General features: G+C 39.5%; 1 protein-coding gene across 2 annotated transcripts in view; it reads left to right on the top strand.

The window, feature by feature from the left end:
• The window catches only part of LOC126408778 (disks large homolog 1-like), a 178,721-nt gene extending 163,538 nt beyond the window's left edge, over positions 1 to 15,183 (top strand). The window contains exons 17-19 of one of the 2 annotated variants that reach the window (XM_050074458.1): positions 10,033 to 10,074; positions 12,475 to 12,525; positions 15,094 to 15,183. In XM_050074458.1, the coding sequence (XP_049930415.1) occupies positions 10,033 to 10,048 (16 nt within the window). In that variant the 3' untranslated portion in view covers positions 10,049 to 10,074; positions 12,475 to 12,525; positions 15,094 to 15,183. The remainder of the gene's footprint in view (positions 1 to 10,032; positions 10,075 to 12,474; positions 12,526 to 15,093) is intronic. The other variant, XM_050074457.1, reaches the window with a different exon arrangement.
• Positions 15,184 to 15,298: the final 115 nt, after the last annotated feature.

Genomic DNA, 15,298 nt, shown 5'->3' with positions numbered 1-15,298 from the left:
TTGGGGTCCCATCAGAGCTCTGGGTCTGTCTGACTGAAATGTTGCGTTAATTATCTCACTGAAGAAAGCAGTTCTTGAATCAGTGTTTCGAAGACGCTCTTCGGCTTCACTCAGCTTGTTTCTCTGCTAACTGAAGATCCAGGCGTCGAACCTTCCAGTGACTAAAATCTTTAATCTGGTGAAAAGATCTAGTTAAAAACAACTTAGACCTAAAACGTCACAGTGATGTGAACATCAAGAACGTAGTCGCACTGGAAATGTGTTAACGTCCGTCTATCTGTCTGCGGCGTGCGCTTGTGTAAAGCTTGCCTCAAATAAAGGTCAACGTTTCTTCAGACTGTTGTTTAGTTTTACTTGACTGTCGCTGCAGCAGCAAACAGAAACTCGTCCCTGAACTTTGAACATTTTACCATGAAAGAACCAGAAGTGTTGCCCATAATTCACCAAAGGTATCATGGGTAATCTGTCGTTTAGTGCAGTCTGTATCTGAGCTCTCGCTTAGCTGCATTTAAAGGGACAGTTCAGATGTTTTGAAGTGGGGTTGTATGATATATTACATACAGTCAGTTTGGAGAAGCAGGCTGGAGTCTGACATGGGAGCTAAACATGATCCTGCTGTGGACGGGTCGGCAACAAAACGTATGTTAGCCACCTAAGAAATCAATATCAGTTGATGTGTGCGCTGGTTGGAAATCACTGTCTGTTAATGTAAAGCAGTGAAAACATTCTCAACACAGCGTACACTTCAACTGTTACTGATTTTTCAGGTGTCTAGAATTAATTTTGTTGCTGACTCGTCCACAGCCGTACATTGTTGAGTTTCCTTCTCCACACTGGGGGCGTGCTGACTGACGTGTACTGTAAGCGCCTCATACAACGCCGCTTCAGAACATGTGAACTGTCCCTTCAGTGTTTTCAGCTCCTGTAGTGACTGATTTAATTTTGCATGTCTTGAGAATTTCTCTTCATGTGTTGTAAATGTGTGTGAAGATGAACTCTGTGTTTGAGCCGCAGCCACCTACTAATGAGTGTGTTTGACTAATGTTTAAAACCAGCCAGTTAACAGCATGTTGTTGTCGATCTCTGAGACGTTTCCTCTTATTCACCGCTCCAACGTCTCAGCAGCCGAGCCGCAGCAGCAGCGCCTCCCCCAGCACCTTTTTTTAAAAACCGTGTGTCGCTTTAACACGCGTTGCCAAAACGCCCCGCCCAGCGCCGCCCACCAACCCGCCCTCTAACACACCACACTGACGGGGGAAGAAAAACCAACATGCATGAGCTCCCCCTGCCGACCCCTCCGCTGCTCTCCTCATACAGAGAGAAACGCTTGACATTGATGTCTGACTGTCTGCTGCTCACAGAAACCTTCCTCCTCCTCCTCCTCCTCCTCACCACTCACCTCTCTCATCCCCCCGCCCCCGCCTCTCTTTGCAGCATGTGACCTAATGATGTCAACAGTATCCAGTGAGTCCACTTAGTTTTTATGAAGCATTAATAATGAAATCACCTCAGTGTGTAACTGCTCACGAACAAGAGTCACTGTTACCAAAATAATTGAAGCATTATTGAAGACAGTAACAGAACATAATTTGAGTAGGGTTCCAGTGATACGACATTTCCACGGTACAATAACCATCAGAGGGGTTATTGTTGGTGGAACAAGTAAAATAGATTCTCCTCATCATCACCAAAAATTCCTCAGGACCAATCGGAAAAGTTGAGCCTCTTTTTTCGACACAAACGTTCGCGCAGAGGAGTTGACTGTTTGCAAAGTCCAAAGCTTTTAAAAATGAGAAGGTGAAAGAGAGGTCAGAAAACTGGGACTCCACTCTCCCCACCTGTCAACACCTCCAATATATTACACTCTGGACGAGAGTGTAAAAAAGGGAACTGAATGTTCAGTGTGTCAGATTTAGGGCGATTAGTGGCATCAAGTGGTGACGACTGCAGATTACAACCAACTGAAACTTCTCCTGGTTAGAATTCCTTCAGAGGTCATTGTTCAGCAGGTTTTTACAAAACAAACAGATCAGCGGTCTCCTTTATAAAGCAGTGTAGGACCCATACTAAACATATATGTACGGACAAAAGCTAAAACAACAAAAATGACAATTTCTACAATCAGGCTTCCACCTCACCATCTCTGTCACCAGTGCCAATATTTTTAGTATTTTCGGCACTTTCCTTGTGGAGAGTCTGCGAACTACAAACATCAATGTTCCTATCTGGAGTCAGTTTTTGTTTGTCTGTTCTGGGCTACTGTAGAGGCAACATGGTTAATAAAATGTCTGGAAAAACTGTTATTAAAATGCCCAAAAACTGACAATAAGATGCTTAAGAAATATTATAAAAATATCAGAAAAAAAATTCTAAATATGTCCAAAAAAGTTGATGAATTGTGCACAGAAATGTATTAAAGTGTCCAAAACATGTTTGAAAAGTGTTAATAAAATGTCCAAAAACATATTATTAAAATGTTTATAAAATGTCTGGAAAATATTATTTAAATGTCAGAAAAAAGTGTTCATGAAATGTCCAAAAATTATTAATAAAATGTCAGAAAAATATCATTAAAATTTCAGAAAAAAATGTTAATAAAATGACCAAAAAATATTTATAAAAGTTATAAAAAAATGCTGATAAAATGTCCAAAAAAAATTATAAAATGTCTGAAAAAAATGTAATTAAAATGCCCCAAAAACTGATAATAAGATGCTTAAGAAATATTATAAAAATATCAGAAAAAACAATTCTAAATATGTCCAAAAAAGTTGATGAATTGTGCAAAAAATTGTATTAAAGTGTCCAAAACATGTTTGAAAAGTGTTAATAAAATGTCCAAAAACATATTATTAAAATGTTTATAAAATGTCTGGAAAATATCATTAAAATTTCAGAAAAAAATGTTCATGAAATGTCCAAAAGTGTGTTTTTTCTGGCGCTCTTGTCACAGAGGGGCTACTAACTATAGTTGCTGACATAAAAAGCATGAATGTCCCTAGTTTGTCTGTTCAGGGCTCCTGTAGAAACATGGCGGGGTAGAAGGGGACCTGTTCCCTATGTAGATATAAATGTCTCATTCTGACGTAAAGAAAACACAGCGTTTCTTATTTCAGCTGATTATACACCAAAGAAAACACACTGATTATATTATATTCCATTTCTGACAGTACGTCCCCCTGAATCCGACACACTGGAGCTTTAAGGTGCTCAGTTACCAGAAAACAACAACCACAGTCTGCTGTTCCCAAATGTTACACACTCTTAACACACACTTGAAGTGCTTTAAAGGATAAAATAACTGACCTGTTTCATTACTGCAGAAATCATCTGTAAATACGTCGACCTGTACAGAGCTTTGTGGAAGTTTCGTCTGAACTGAACTGATGAAAAAGGGGCTGGTGATGATAATATCAGTTTGGTCTGATCGGTCTGAAGTGGATAAATCACATCTCTTAAATTTCTGACATAACTGATTTCACCTGGCTGCCTAAAATCAGCGTCTCGTCTGCATTGGCACAGAAATGTATAGTTTTGTAGCAGAAAGCCAGATGTTTTAAAACGTGCTCTTATTTTAATCATCATATAAAGACGTGTCCGGGATCATTTTGAGGACGGCGTGTCACCTAAATGAATTATCACGTAAACCTCATCAGAGCTCTGTCAGGGTTTATAGCTCCATTCACACCAGTCGTGACTCTTCTCTCTGAAACCAGTCAAACGTCTTCTCTCAGCTTGTCTCCGCTGCGTCTCTGCATGTCGTCTGCATGTTCACTCTCTCCTCTTCCTGCTTCTGTCTCTGACGTCTGCTGCCTTCACTGTCACTGCGTTAAACTCAGCCTCTGAAACACTCTCCAGGACGCCTCACGTCCAGGTTCATATGCAGATGATACCAAATGTCAGTAAGAACAAACAGCAGCTGACGTCTGGTTCTGTGGTGTGGACTGGTTTCAATGGGCAGTAAGTGCTCCCACACCAGCTTCATACTGGAAAAGCACCCAATAATGTGATAATGAAAAATGTAGTGACAACAGGGAACTTGCACTTAACACTTAATGTCATAAAACCCAACGATGTGATGAAATGTCCTCACTGATGTTGTAGTAACAGTTTTACCAGTCATGTGGGCCTGATACCTTTCAGGTGGGTCATTTTTTAAATTGATTCAAAATTAAATAAAGTATGTTAGTGATTGTTATGAAATGAAGTGTTTCCTCAGCTTTGCCTGATTTTACAACATTTCTGCGTTTGAAAGGGTTCAAATAAAATTTGAAATTAAGAAAAAAAATTGACCTTCATACTTCAGTTCTTTAAAAATTAGAAACCTTACCACCTTTCGCTCTACTGCACCCCGACAGATTATGATGGGGTGAGGCGGTCTGACTAAAACAGATTGAAAACCATTGCTTTAACTGTTTTTAACACATTTTAATATTTTATTCTGGATACTTTTTACATTCCTGATGATTTATTCCTGATGAGGCAAAGTGTGTATCACTAAACGTGTTTTATAAATTCACAATAATGTAATAAGGTGTTAAAATGTCAATTATTCTTGGTCAGGTCATCACATACTTGGGTTTTATTACATTTTTAATCAAGTTAGGGGCAAATTTATTACAGGATTGTTTCTACACGTCTGTTTATTTAAACAAAGCCTCCACAGAATGGCTCATTTATTAAGTGTATATATTTAGTCTGCAGTGAGGACATACATGGTGTCCATTACAGAACCAAGGAGATCATTTTTGGATATCTTATATTAAAAATAAAAACACACAGTAAATGAGTCAAACTAATCCGTCATGCCGTACTCACCACTTTCTGTTTAACAACAGCGCTGTTCTTAATCAAACATTAATTCTGGTCAACTTTTTCTTTTTCTTTTAAGATTCTGTCCGTAAACTCGACGTTTCCTGCAGATGTGTCAAATTAAAAGTTTATTGCCTTCGCACAGCTGGTGAAACATCTGCACAGGAAGCGTTGTGTTTCGTTCAGACAGTAAAAACCAAACCGTCAAAGTAGAAACGACTGGAATTAATTATTGAATAAAAACAGTCAGTGAAACTCAGCGCGTCCTGCAGATGTGGAAACACAGAGGAAATGTTGAGTTTGTATTAACAGCAAATTAAAATAGAGACAGGAAACAGGCAGGACTGTGACTGAAATATGCTCAGGTACATTTACCTGTAATTATAATGTATTGGTCATGTTTTGGAGGCTTTGTTGAGGTTGTTTACTTTGTTTACTCTTTAATTTCGACATGTTTCATGAGTTTTAGCTTTCAGTGTGATTTTCCTGTCAGCCACAGACTCAGAACAAAAGCGTCTCATTCTGTCCAAACCGACATCAGACTCCCCCCATCTCCTCCTCTTTTTTTATTCCATTACCCCTCCTCTTCCTCCTCCTCCTCTTCCTCCTCTTCCTCCTCAGCAGTCTCTCAATGACAAGCGTAAAAAGAACCTCTTTTCCCGAAAGTTTCCGTTCTACAAGAGCAAAGAGGCGAGCGAGCAGGAGACCAGCGATGTCGACCGTAAGTATCCCAGCGCGACGTGAGGTTCGGGGGGGGGGCGGGGCGATTGGTCGGGCGACAGGAAGAGAGGTCAGCTGGTGGCGGCGCGCTGCAAATGCGCCGGTTGTCACGGCAACAGGGCCTGGCTAAAATAATGCAACTGATCAGAGACTGCTCCTTTGGTTGATAGTTGCTGAAGTTGGTGAAAACATTTCAGCCGTGAAGGCAGAAAATCTGGTCTGATTTCCCCAAAATCTTCCTCTTCCTCCTCCTCCTTGTTGGAGTCAAAATGGCCGCCCTGCAGCCCTGCCGACCGGCTGCGTTCCCTCTGCTCTCTCTGTCTGTCGCTGTAACTCAGTAACGTGTTGTGTTGTTTTCTCCTCGTCGTTCACTCGGCTCTGCTGACCTCAGGACAACAGTGACGACATGCTATCCAAAGGCCACAGTAAGTGTGATTCCCTCCCACCAACACCCCCCCACCCCCAAACTCCCATCAGCCTCTTGGTCTCCACCAGGATCCTTCTTCACAGTCCAATAAAAACAAATAAATACATGAAAAGGAGGAAAGAAAGAATGAATTAAAAGTGATAATTTCCTTTAAAAAATGTTCTTGGGGGAACGAGCTCCTGATAACTTTGGCGTTCTGTATGTGCACACATGATGTCGGAGGGAGAACTGACTGATCTTAATCTAGAAAGTCTAAATCACTGTTGACTTACACCAGTATTTTTAGTTCTATTTCCTTTTCTCTTTTACCAGTCCTGTAACGTGAGCCCCACCACGCACAGTCTCCATCTCTCTCAGCTCAGCTGTTTCACCAGTAGAGACTGCCCTCTGGTGGCAGGCACTGTGCACTACAATACATCACCTCAATACAGCATCTCCATATCAGTTTAATAGAAAGAGAAACATGAATTTTTGGCAGTTTCGAAATTCATACCTTTGTGATTTCTCAACATCCCGTTACACCAGTACGTTGACTTGACGAAGTTGCTATTATTTTGTAAAATCAGCTCCACATTTAAACTTTTTTTCTTGCTGTAGTTGTTTTTAAAATCTTTCCATACGCTTCAGTGTGTTTCATCTGCAGCTCATCTTAAGTTTTTTTCTTGTGGAATTTAATTGTTTGGCTCCAGAATAAATCATCAAACCAACAGCTGACATCTTCTGTGGTCAATCAGTCCACAAGACAAACCAAAGACAGACTCCTCCAGCAGCTGTACGCCGTCGCCAAAATCAACTGCTGTTTAAGCTTTGAAATGTCGCTGCCGTCTTTACTGCGATGTTCAGTAATATATAGAAATATTTAGACCTTGACACGGCGTCCCAGAACGTCAACAACCAACACACCCAGGATACCTTGGACGTCATATGTGGACGTGGAAAGTCCATGACCAAACATGAACATGTGACGAGGTCACAGTGAGGATGTGTTGTCTCAGAATATTTACCCCAAAAACTAATAAGACTGTGTTTAAACAACTAATATCTGTTTCTGTGACAGAAGCTAGCGTCCATGTGGAGACAGTAACAGACTGAAAGGTTTCATGGTTATATCAGGACGCCTCGTCGTTCATCATCAAACTAAAATGTTAAATTAAATGTTTTGCTGAAGAGGCTGAAGTTGGTTCCTGGTGGACACGTAGCCTACCTTCCCTCCTTCCTTCCTTCCTTCCTTCCTTTCTCCTCCTCCTCGTCCTCTACACCACCGACAGTCGAGGACCGGAGCTCCATCTCTTCACTCAGTCACAACACTCATTCACTCATCTCTCACAGCTCACAGTGTTTACATCTTCTTCTTAAACTTTCTGTACGAGCTCGTCCCCTCAGGATCACAGACCTCAGCTCTCTCAGTGATTCAGTCATTTACAGAGAGCTCTACTGATGGATGAAACTAAAGTCACAGTGTTTCTGCTTTAAACACTGACGGGTGAATTCACAAAAAATGGACTGCAGCCTCTGACAGCGCCGTGAATCACCTGTAGCCTCTGACGGCGCTGATGATTTTACAGTACAAATGTGGCCTGAAAAGAGACAGACAGCACCTTCTGGACGGCACGGGGAAACCATACAAACAGTGAAGTTAAATATAAGAAATAAAATAAGTTCATGTTTATTATTTAATGCAATATTTATGCCTCCATGCCGACGGTAACCGTGGGCATGGAGGCATCATGTTTTCGGGTTGTCTGTTTGTCCCGTTCTCATGAACGCAATATCTCAAGGATGCCTTGAGGCAGTTTCTTAAAATTTGGCACAAACGTTCACGTGGACTCAAGAATGAATTTGGTGAACAAAGGGCAAGGTCACTGTGATCTCATCCATCGCATTCTTGTGAATGTGATGTCTCAAGAGGGCCTTTAATGAATTCCCTCAAATTTGGCACAAATGTCGAGTTGGACTCAACAATGAACTAATTACATTTTGGTGGTTGAAGGTCAAAGGTCAGTGTGACCTCACAAAACGTGACACTAACGCCCACTTCGACTCAAGGATGAACAAATTAGAATTTTGTGGTCGAAAGTCACTGTGACCTTGGGTCTGTCTCATTCTTGCAAACGCAGTGTCTCAAGAAGACCTCGACAGAATTTCTTTATATTCAGCACAAACGTCCACTTGGACTAAAGGATGGACTGATTACAATTTGGTCAGTGTGACCTTGACACTGTCTCATTCTCATAAACTTGATATGTCAGGAAGGCCCTAAGGTCCACTTGGACACAACAATGAACTGACTCAATTTTGGTGATCAAAGGGCAAGGTCATTGTGACCTTGAGCCTGTCTCATTATCATGAAAGCAATGTCTCAAAAAGGCCTGTAAGGAATTTCTTCAAATTTGACACAAACGTCCCATTAGACTGAAGAATGAGCTGATTAAAAATTTGTGGTCAAAGGTCAGTGTGACCTCACAAAACATGTTTTTGGCCATAACTCAAGAAATCATACACTAATTATGACAAAAATTGACACGAATGTCTAATAGGATAAAATAATGAAGTCATGACATTTTATATCCAAAAGGTCAAAGGTCAGCTTAACTGTGACATCATCATGTTTTGACGTCATATCTCAGGAACAGAAGGGGATTTAAAGAGAAACTTGAGGGGTGGGCAGAGTCATACAGCAGCGGGGCGGTAATTCTAGTTCTATTAATCAGATCCAGATCACCTATTTTCTCCTTGTCTCAAGGAGCTATGCAACGTCCGGTTGTAAATTAAATTGCAGAAAATGTTGCCCTTTCAGGGCAATACCGTCTATTGTTGCCTGTACGCTTTGCTGGCCTCACCTGATTTTACCGTCCGCAGTTTCTTTTTTCTTTGTGCAGGTTTGGGAGCTGCAGAAGCCAAACAGTCTTTTTGTGGATTCACCTGTAAATTTCTTCCAAATTAGAGCAGAAATAATGAGCAGATTGTTTCACCGTTACATTTTGACCCAAATCTGTCGGCCTGAGATCTTAAAAACTTAAAAACAAATATGTGTAAAACTTTGTTCTCACAACACTTTTTATTCTTTCTGATATTTACTGAAGTTATTTGGGTTTTTCCATCAGAGTTTCGCTTTGTGTTGAACTGAGTGTTTTGGTTAAATTTGAATGTTTTAGTCCCAAAGTACATCCACAAATATTTATACTCTGCTGAGTAACAACAACATAATTATTCTGTTTTACCCCACATGACATAAAACAAAACTCAGAGGAAGAAATCAGTTTTCAAGTGTTTTTCCTTTTTTCTAGTTTATATTTTAAGGAACATTTAATGATTTTGTTTATCAACTTTTAGTGGAATCATATAACAATGATGTGGTAATGTCATAATATCATTTCATATAACTGTTGTTCAAATTAATGATGGAAAGCAAAATCATCAGTGGAGGGTTTTGTTGTACTTCCAGTTATTCTGTTATCTACCACATTAGGTGTTGTAAAGATGTTATGTGTCATTGTTTCGATTGATGGGTCTGTAAAATTTCATCACAGGTTCCCAGAATCATGTTGATATTTTTTGACGTCTCCTTTGTCTGACAAATGATCAAAAAGAAAAAGAATGAAAACCAGAAGATGTTCACGTTTAATTTTAGTGGTTGAAGAGTTAAACAATGAAGTGATGATCAGAAGTGTTTCAGGTTCAGGCGACAGAAGTTTTGCAGCTCTGTTGATGTGATAAAAGTGAAACTGGATTGAACTTTTGCTTGTGAACATTCATCTTTACTGTGATGTCATACTGTATATCAATATTTCACATATCGCAGATGTGATTTTATCCAAATCGTTCAGCACCGTGTTCGTGGACACGCAGCAGGACGTCACGGCTGCTAGATGTGGACAGAATGATGCAGTTTGGGTTTAAAGTCATGGAAAAGTCCTGAAGGTTTATTCTGTGTTTGACATTTGATTTATTCTGTGAATGTCCTGCTGTCGTTGTTGGACTCAAACACGTCGAGTCCTCTGGGTGCAGAGCATCATGGGAAAGCGATGCTCCCCTTCTGACCCGCTGTGTCCTGTGTTTTGTTGTGATTGCAGAACATGTGACCTCTAACGCCAGCGATAGTGAAAGTAGCTACCGTAAGTGTGACACTCTGCCGTCGACGCTGAGAGCTCCGACACTAACTGCTAACTCCCTCTCTGATGTCATTAATGAGCACACATTGCTGATTGGCCAATAACAGCATGACCTCACAACACATACACACAGTTTATGTCCCTGAACGCTGCCTGTCCTCCTGACTGCTGCATGGACTTGAAACCAGCACAGATTTGAGACTCACAAAGGTCCTTCACTGGTCAACGAGTCACTCGTCTTAGTTTGTGTTGGCACTAAACATGTGACCTCGAGACGTCAGTCACTTTGTAACCTCACCGCTTTCAATTTTAACAACTTTTTCTTTGCTAAAGCTCGTTAAAGCCACAGAGACCTTCTTCAAAATACACATTACAGCACAGTTCTCTGATTGTCAGAAACAAACACAGTTTTACACAATGTCAATAAATTTGGTCCAAAATAAATAAATAAATATGCAGAACAGGTTTTTTTTGTCCTTAATTTTTAATTAGCAAAAAATGATTAAAGTTTTGTCAGTTTTGTAAAGGATTAGTTTGTCATTTTTAACCTGGACCGTATTTTCACATGTTGTTGAGGCTCACTGTTCTTAGTTAAAAAGTATCTTAAAGTCAAAGACAGCGGCGGTTAAACAGGCTGCAGTGTAACCACTCTGGGCATGTTCACACCGTCAGTGTGTCTCCACAACAAGAACCAGCAGCAACAGAAGCTGACTGTTGTGTTGCCTCGCGTCACCTGTGTCTCAGCCAAAAAGTTGCACTTGAACGCACTGCAGTGACTCCAGCTGACGGCCAACTACTGCATATGTTCAGCCCCTGGGTGAGAGGAAATAAGTCTCCACAGCAGCAGACGGCGGTCGTCTGTATTCATCATTCAAAAAGGGAAACGGGAAGAACGTCTTGATGCTAGTTAGCCAGTTAGCACACTAACAACACAATCAGAGCATATTTACGGGGCGCCAGTGAACAGTAACACAAACCATCAAGAAACGTTTGTGCTAAAGAGAAAAATGGATAAAGAAAAATAATCTTAACTAATTTAACACGTTTGTTTTGGTCTCACTCCCTCTTTAGCTCTTCGTTTACTTTCCTCACTTCTGTTTTTCTTCTCGTGCGCTGACCTGAACTGACAATTACAGTGATTTCATTCACCGACAGGCTCTGATGAAAAAAAGATTGACAAAGGCCAACAAGACTAGTGCATAAGACGCTCCCTGACGGCCCAAAATTGACAGCCGTCGGCTTGGTGTGACAGGGCCATAGGCGTCTGACATTATGAAAGGATCCCTACAGAGATAGAGCTTTGGGTCAAAGAGTCAGATCCAGAAACAGCCCTGAAATCACCGTCACCAAACCCACCAGACTGCATTTAAATAAACAGTCATGTTAGTGTGTATAGAAGCAGCATGTTGTCACATCTAACTGGTGAATAAGAGTTAATTTAAACCAAAGCAGAGCTGGTGATTGTTGGAACAGTGGAGAGATGAGCCGAGATGGTTTCTGTGAGTTTCATTGTGTTTCTGTCGACTCTGAGTGAAGTGTGTTTAATGATGATAAAATGACTGTTTGTTTAAATGCAGTCTGGTGGGTTTGGTGACGGTGATTTCAGGACTGTTTCTGGATCTGACTCTTTAACACAAAGCTCTATCTCTGTAGGGATCCTTTCATCATGCTGTCAGACACTTAGAGTAACAGTCTGAGCCTGTCAGTGACAAAGACACTTTAGGTGGACAGACACTGACGGTGTGAACACGCCGTCTGCGGCGCTCTCTCTCAACACTGGACCAGTTTAAAAACTCGTGGCTCCCATCAGTCACTCAGACACAAACACGTGAAAATAGGGCCCAGGTTAGAAAATGAGTGAACTTCTCCTTTAACATGTTTTAGACTTCACCTGAAGTTTTCATGCTGTGCCTGCTATCAGTCGAGCAGCAGAGGACTCCTGAGTAAACGGTGGGATGAGTTATAGTGGAGCTGAAGTATAAAGCACCAACACCTCAACATTATATTTCACTGAATGTCATTGATCCTCATCCTATAAATTAGACCTCAACACATTCATATTTTCAGCATGTAGCCGTCAGCGTTGTATTTTCTGTAATCAGGTTGCTGCAGCAGGAATGAAGCCGTGTTCTTATTTATGTGAATTTACAGATAATAAACAGATAAACTGATTTTACACATTAAATGCTGCAGGAATCACAGTGCTCCCTCAGTACAGACAGTAACTAACTGAAGTTAATTGTTCCTGTGATACACCTCATCTCATCCACTTCATCCCTCTTCCTCCTCCTCAGCCTTCATCCCTCGCTCTCATCCCTTCAGTTAACCTCCTGTTGATGCAGCTGGCTGATTCAAACTCTCTTCGTCTTACTAACCGACATCTCTGTGTGTTTGTGTGTGCAGGTGGGCAGGAGGAGTACGTTCTGTCGTATGAACCCGTCACTCAGCAGGAAGGTGAGAAGAGCAGCCGACGTCTGATCAGAGGACGAAACTTTTGTCTCTGCTGATACTTTAAAACTAATTTCAGAGAGGTTTAAGACTCATTCAGAGTTACTGAGGTGTTGGGAGGGGGAGTTTATATTCTGCAGTTAAACTCTTAATAAACCTGGTGGATTTTTAAAGGTCCAGTGTTTCTGATTTAGGGGGAGAAATGGAATATAATCTAATCAGTGTGTTTTCTTTAGTGTTTAATCAGCTGAAAATAACAACATGTGTTTTCGTTACCTTCGAATGAGACGTTTATATCTACACAGGGAGCAGGTCCTCGTCTACAGAGATCACCATGTTGCACCACCATGTTTCTACAGTAGCCCAGAATGGACAAACCAAACACTGACTCTACACAGGGCCATTCATGTTTTCATGTCAGCCACTGTAGTTAGCAGCACCTGTGTGACAAGAGCATCGGAAAAACACATTAACATGTTGACATTTTGTCAGTATTTTTCGTACATTAAATTAACTTTTTTGGGGCATTTTATTCCTTTTTTTTTTTTTTTCACATTTTATCAATATTTTAAGGACATTTTATTAACTGTTTGGGGACATTTTATTCATTTTTTAAATTTTGGGGGGTATTTTATTAATATTTTTTGGACCATTTATTAACATTTTTCTGATACTGACATTTTTTGGACATTTTAATTTTTTTCTCCTAGACATTTTATCAAAAAAAAAAATACATTTCAATATTGTTTGGGCATTGTATTAACTTTTGAGTCGGCATTTTATTAATATTTTTGGGACATTTTATTAACTTTTTGGATGTTTTATCAATATTTTAAGGACATTTTATTTTTTTGTGTGGCTTTTTATTAATACTTTTCAGAAATTATTTAAACTGTTTTGGGGGGCATTTTTTTTTTAAATATTTTATTTAATTTTTGGGACCATTTATTAACATTTTTCTGACATTGACATTTTTTGGACATTTAATTTTTTTTCTTGACATTTTATCAACTTTTTTCTGACATTAACTTTTTTGTTTGGCATTCTTAAGGGTATAATCAGAAAAGGGTTTTTGTGTTTTCCATTACCATAGAATGAGCTGTACAGTATATGTCTAAATCTACGTACATAAATGTTTTCATGTCGGCCATCGTATTTCACAGCCTCTCTGTGACAAGAGTGTCGAAGAAACACAGATTGTTTTGTTTGTTTGTTTGTTTCTTGGTATAAATCAGCTGGTGTGTTTGTTTCTGAGAGGAAGAGACCTGTGGGGATCATTCAGCTCCTGAACACTGAAGGAATTCTGACCATTTCAGCTGGTTGTAATCTGTAATCTGTAATCTGTAATCCTCACTGATAGATAACACTAAATCCTCTTAAATCTGACACACTGGACCTTTAAATGCTGATTTAGATATTTTTCACGCAGGCAAAACACTCTGACATTTCACTAAATTAAATCCTTGATCAGTGATTTTTCAGTGAGATTTCAAACAGCATTATGGTCACTGTGGAGAGAGAGCGTAACAATAACTGGAGGTAAAAGCTTCACCATCAGCTGGTTTAAAGGAAGAGGAGACTGGTAATAAAGAAGAAATATTAAAATCACTTGTGAAATAAAAATTAAAAAAAATAAAAAATTTTAAAAAAAAGTAGAAATTAAAAATAAATGTTGATAATATTTGATAGTGTTTTGGTTTTGCAGAATAAAAGTACTAAATACATTAATAATATTCACAAGCATCTTAAATTGAAATGAATAATGTCCAACGTTAAATCCACAAATATTTACACTGAGCTGAGCGACAACCAGAATCTGCTCTCCTTTATAATTACTCCGTTTTTTACCATGTGACATAAAAACAGTTTTCAGATGCTTTTGTTTTATATTTTCAAGAACATTCATTGTTTTTGTTTAAGTGGAATCACATGATTGTCACGTTATTTCATCATCTCACATTATTCTCTTTGAATTAATGATTTCAAGCAAATTGAAGTCATGGTAAATCACTCTTTGAGGATTTAGTTTTCACAGCTAAATAATGTAATTAAAATACCAAAAAATAATCATTTGCATAAATTAAAAAATGACTAAAAATAGAATAGAAATAACTGAGAAGAAATAATCAGTGTATTTGTTTAAAAACAACAGGTTGCTTGGTGCATAGAGATATTTAAGTAGCTTAAATTAATACTGAAATAAAAAATACAGAAAACATTAAACTGTTAAATAGATAAATTTAATATATACATTTATTTTCAGGGGTTGGGTTGTTTTGGGATAATTCAGCCTCATGACTTCAGTGTTGATAAATTCCAGTGATGTATTTCTCCTCTGAGTCGTCATAATGAATCTGATCAGACTGAATTTATTCTTATTATATTTATTATTATATTCAGATTACAGCTGGGGCACTTGAGGACAGTGAGAGCAGAGACTTTGGTCGAGGAAAAAAGTTCAGCTCACTTCTGAACTTGTGTGTATTTTCTGTAAAAGTTGATGTGTTCAAAAAGCAAACTTGTGTCTCTCCCCATGTCATGTACATCACTTCCTGTTTCCGTCCTCTCTTACAGTGAACTACACCCGTCCTGTCATCATTCTCGGCCCCATGAAGGATCGGATCAACGACGACCTGATCTCCGAGTTCCCAGACAAGTTCGGATCCTGCGTCCCTCGTGAGTCCGTGCGAATATACGGCTCAGTAAAACTCCTGAAAACATGTTGGGCGAAATTATAAAGCTCCTCCTCCTTCTCCTCCTCTTCCTCCTCTCTCAGATA

Source organism: Epinephelus moara, chromosome 21 (genome assembly GCF_006386435.1).
Source record: "Epinephelus moara isolate mb chromosome 21, YSFRI_EMoa_1.0, whole genome shotgun sequence".
Classification (NCBI taxonomy): domain Eukaryota; kingdom Metazoa; phylum Chordata; class Actinopteri; order Perciformes; family Serranidae; genus Epinephelus; species Epinephelus moara.
This window is presented reverse-complemented; position numbering and strand designations above follow the sequence as displayed.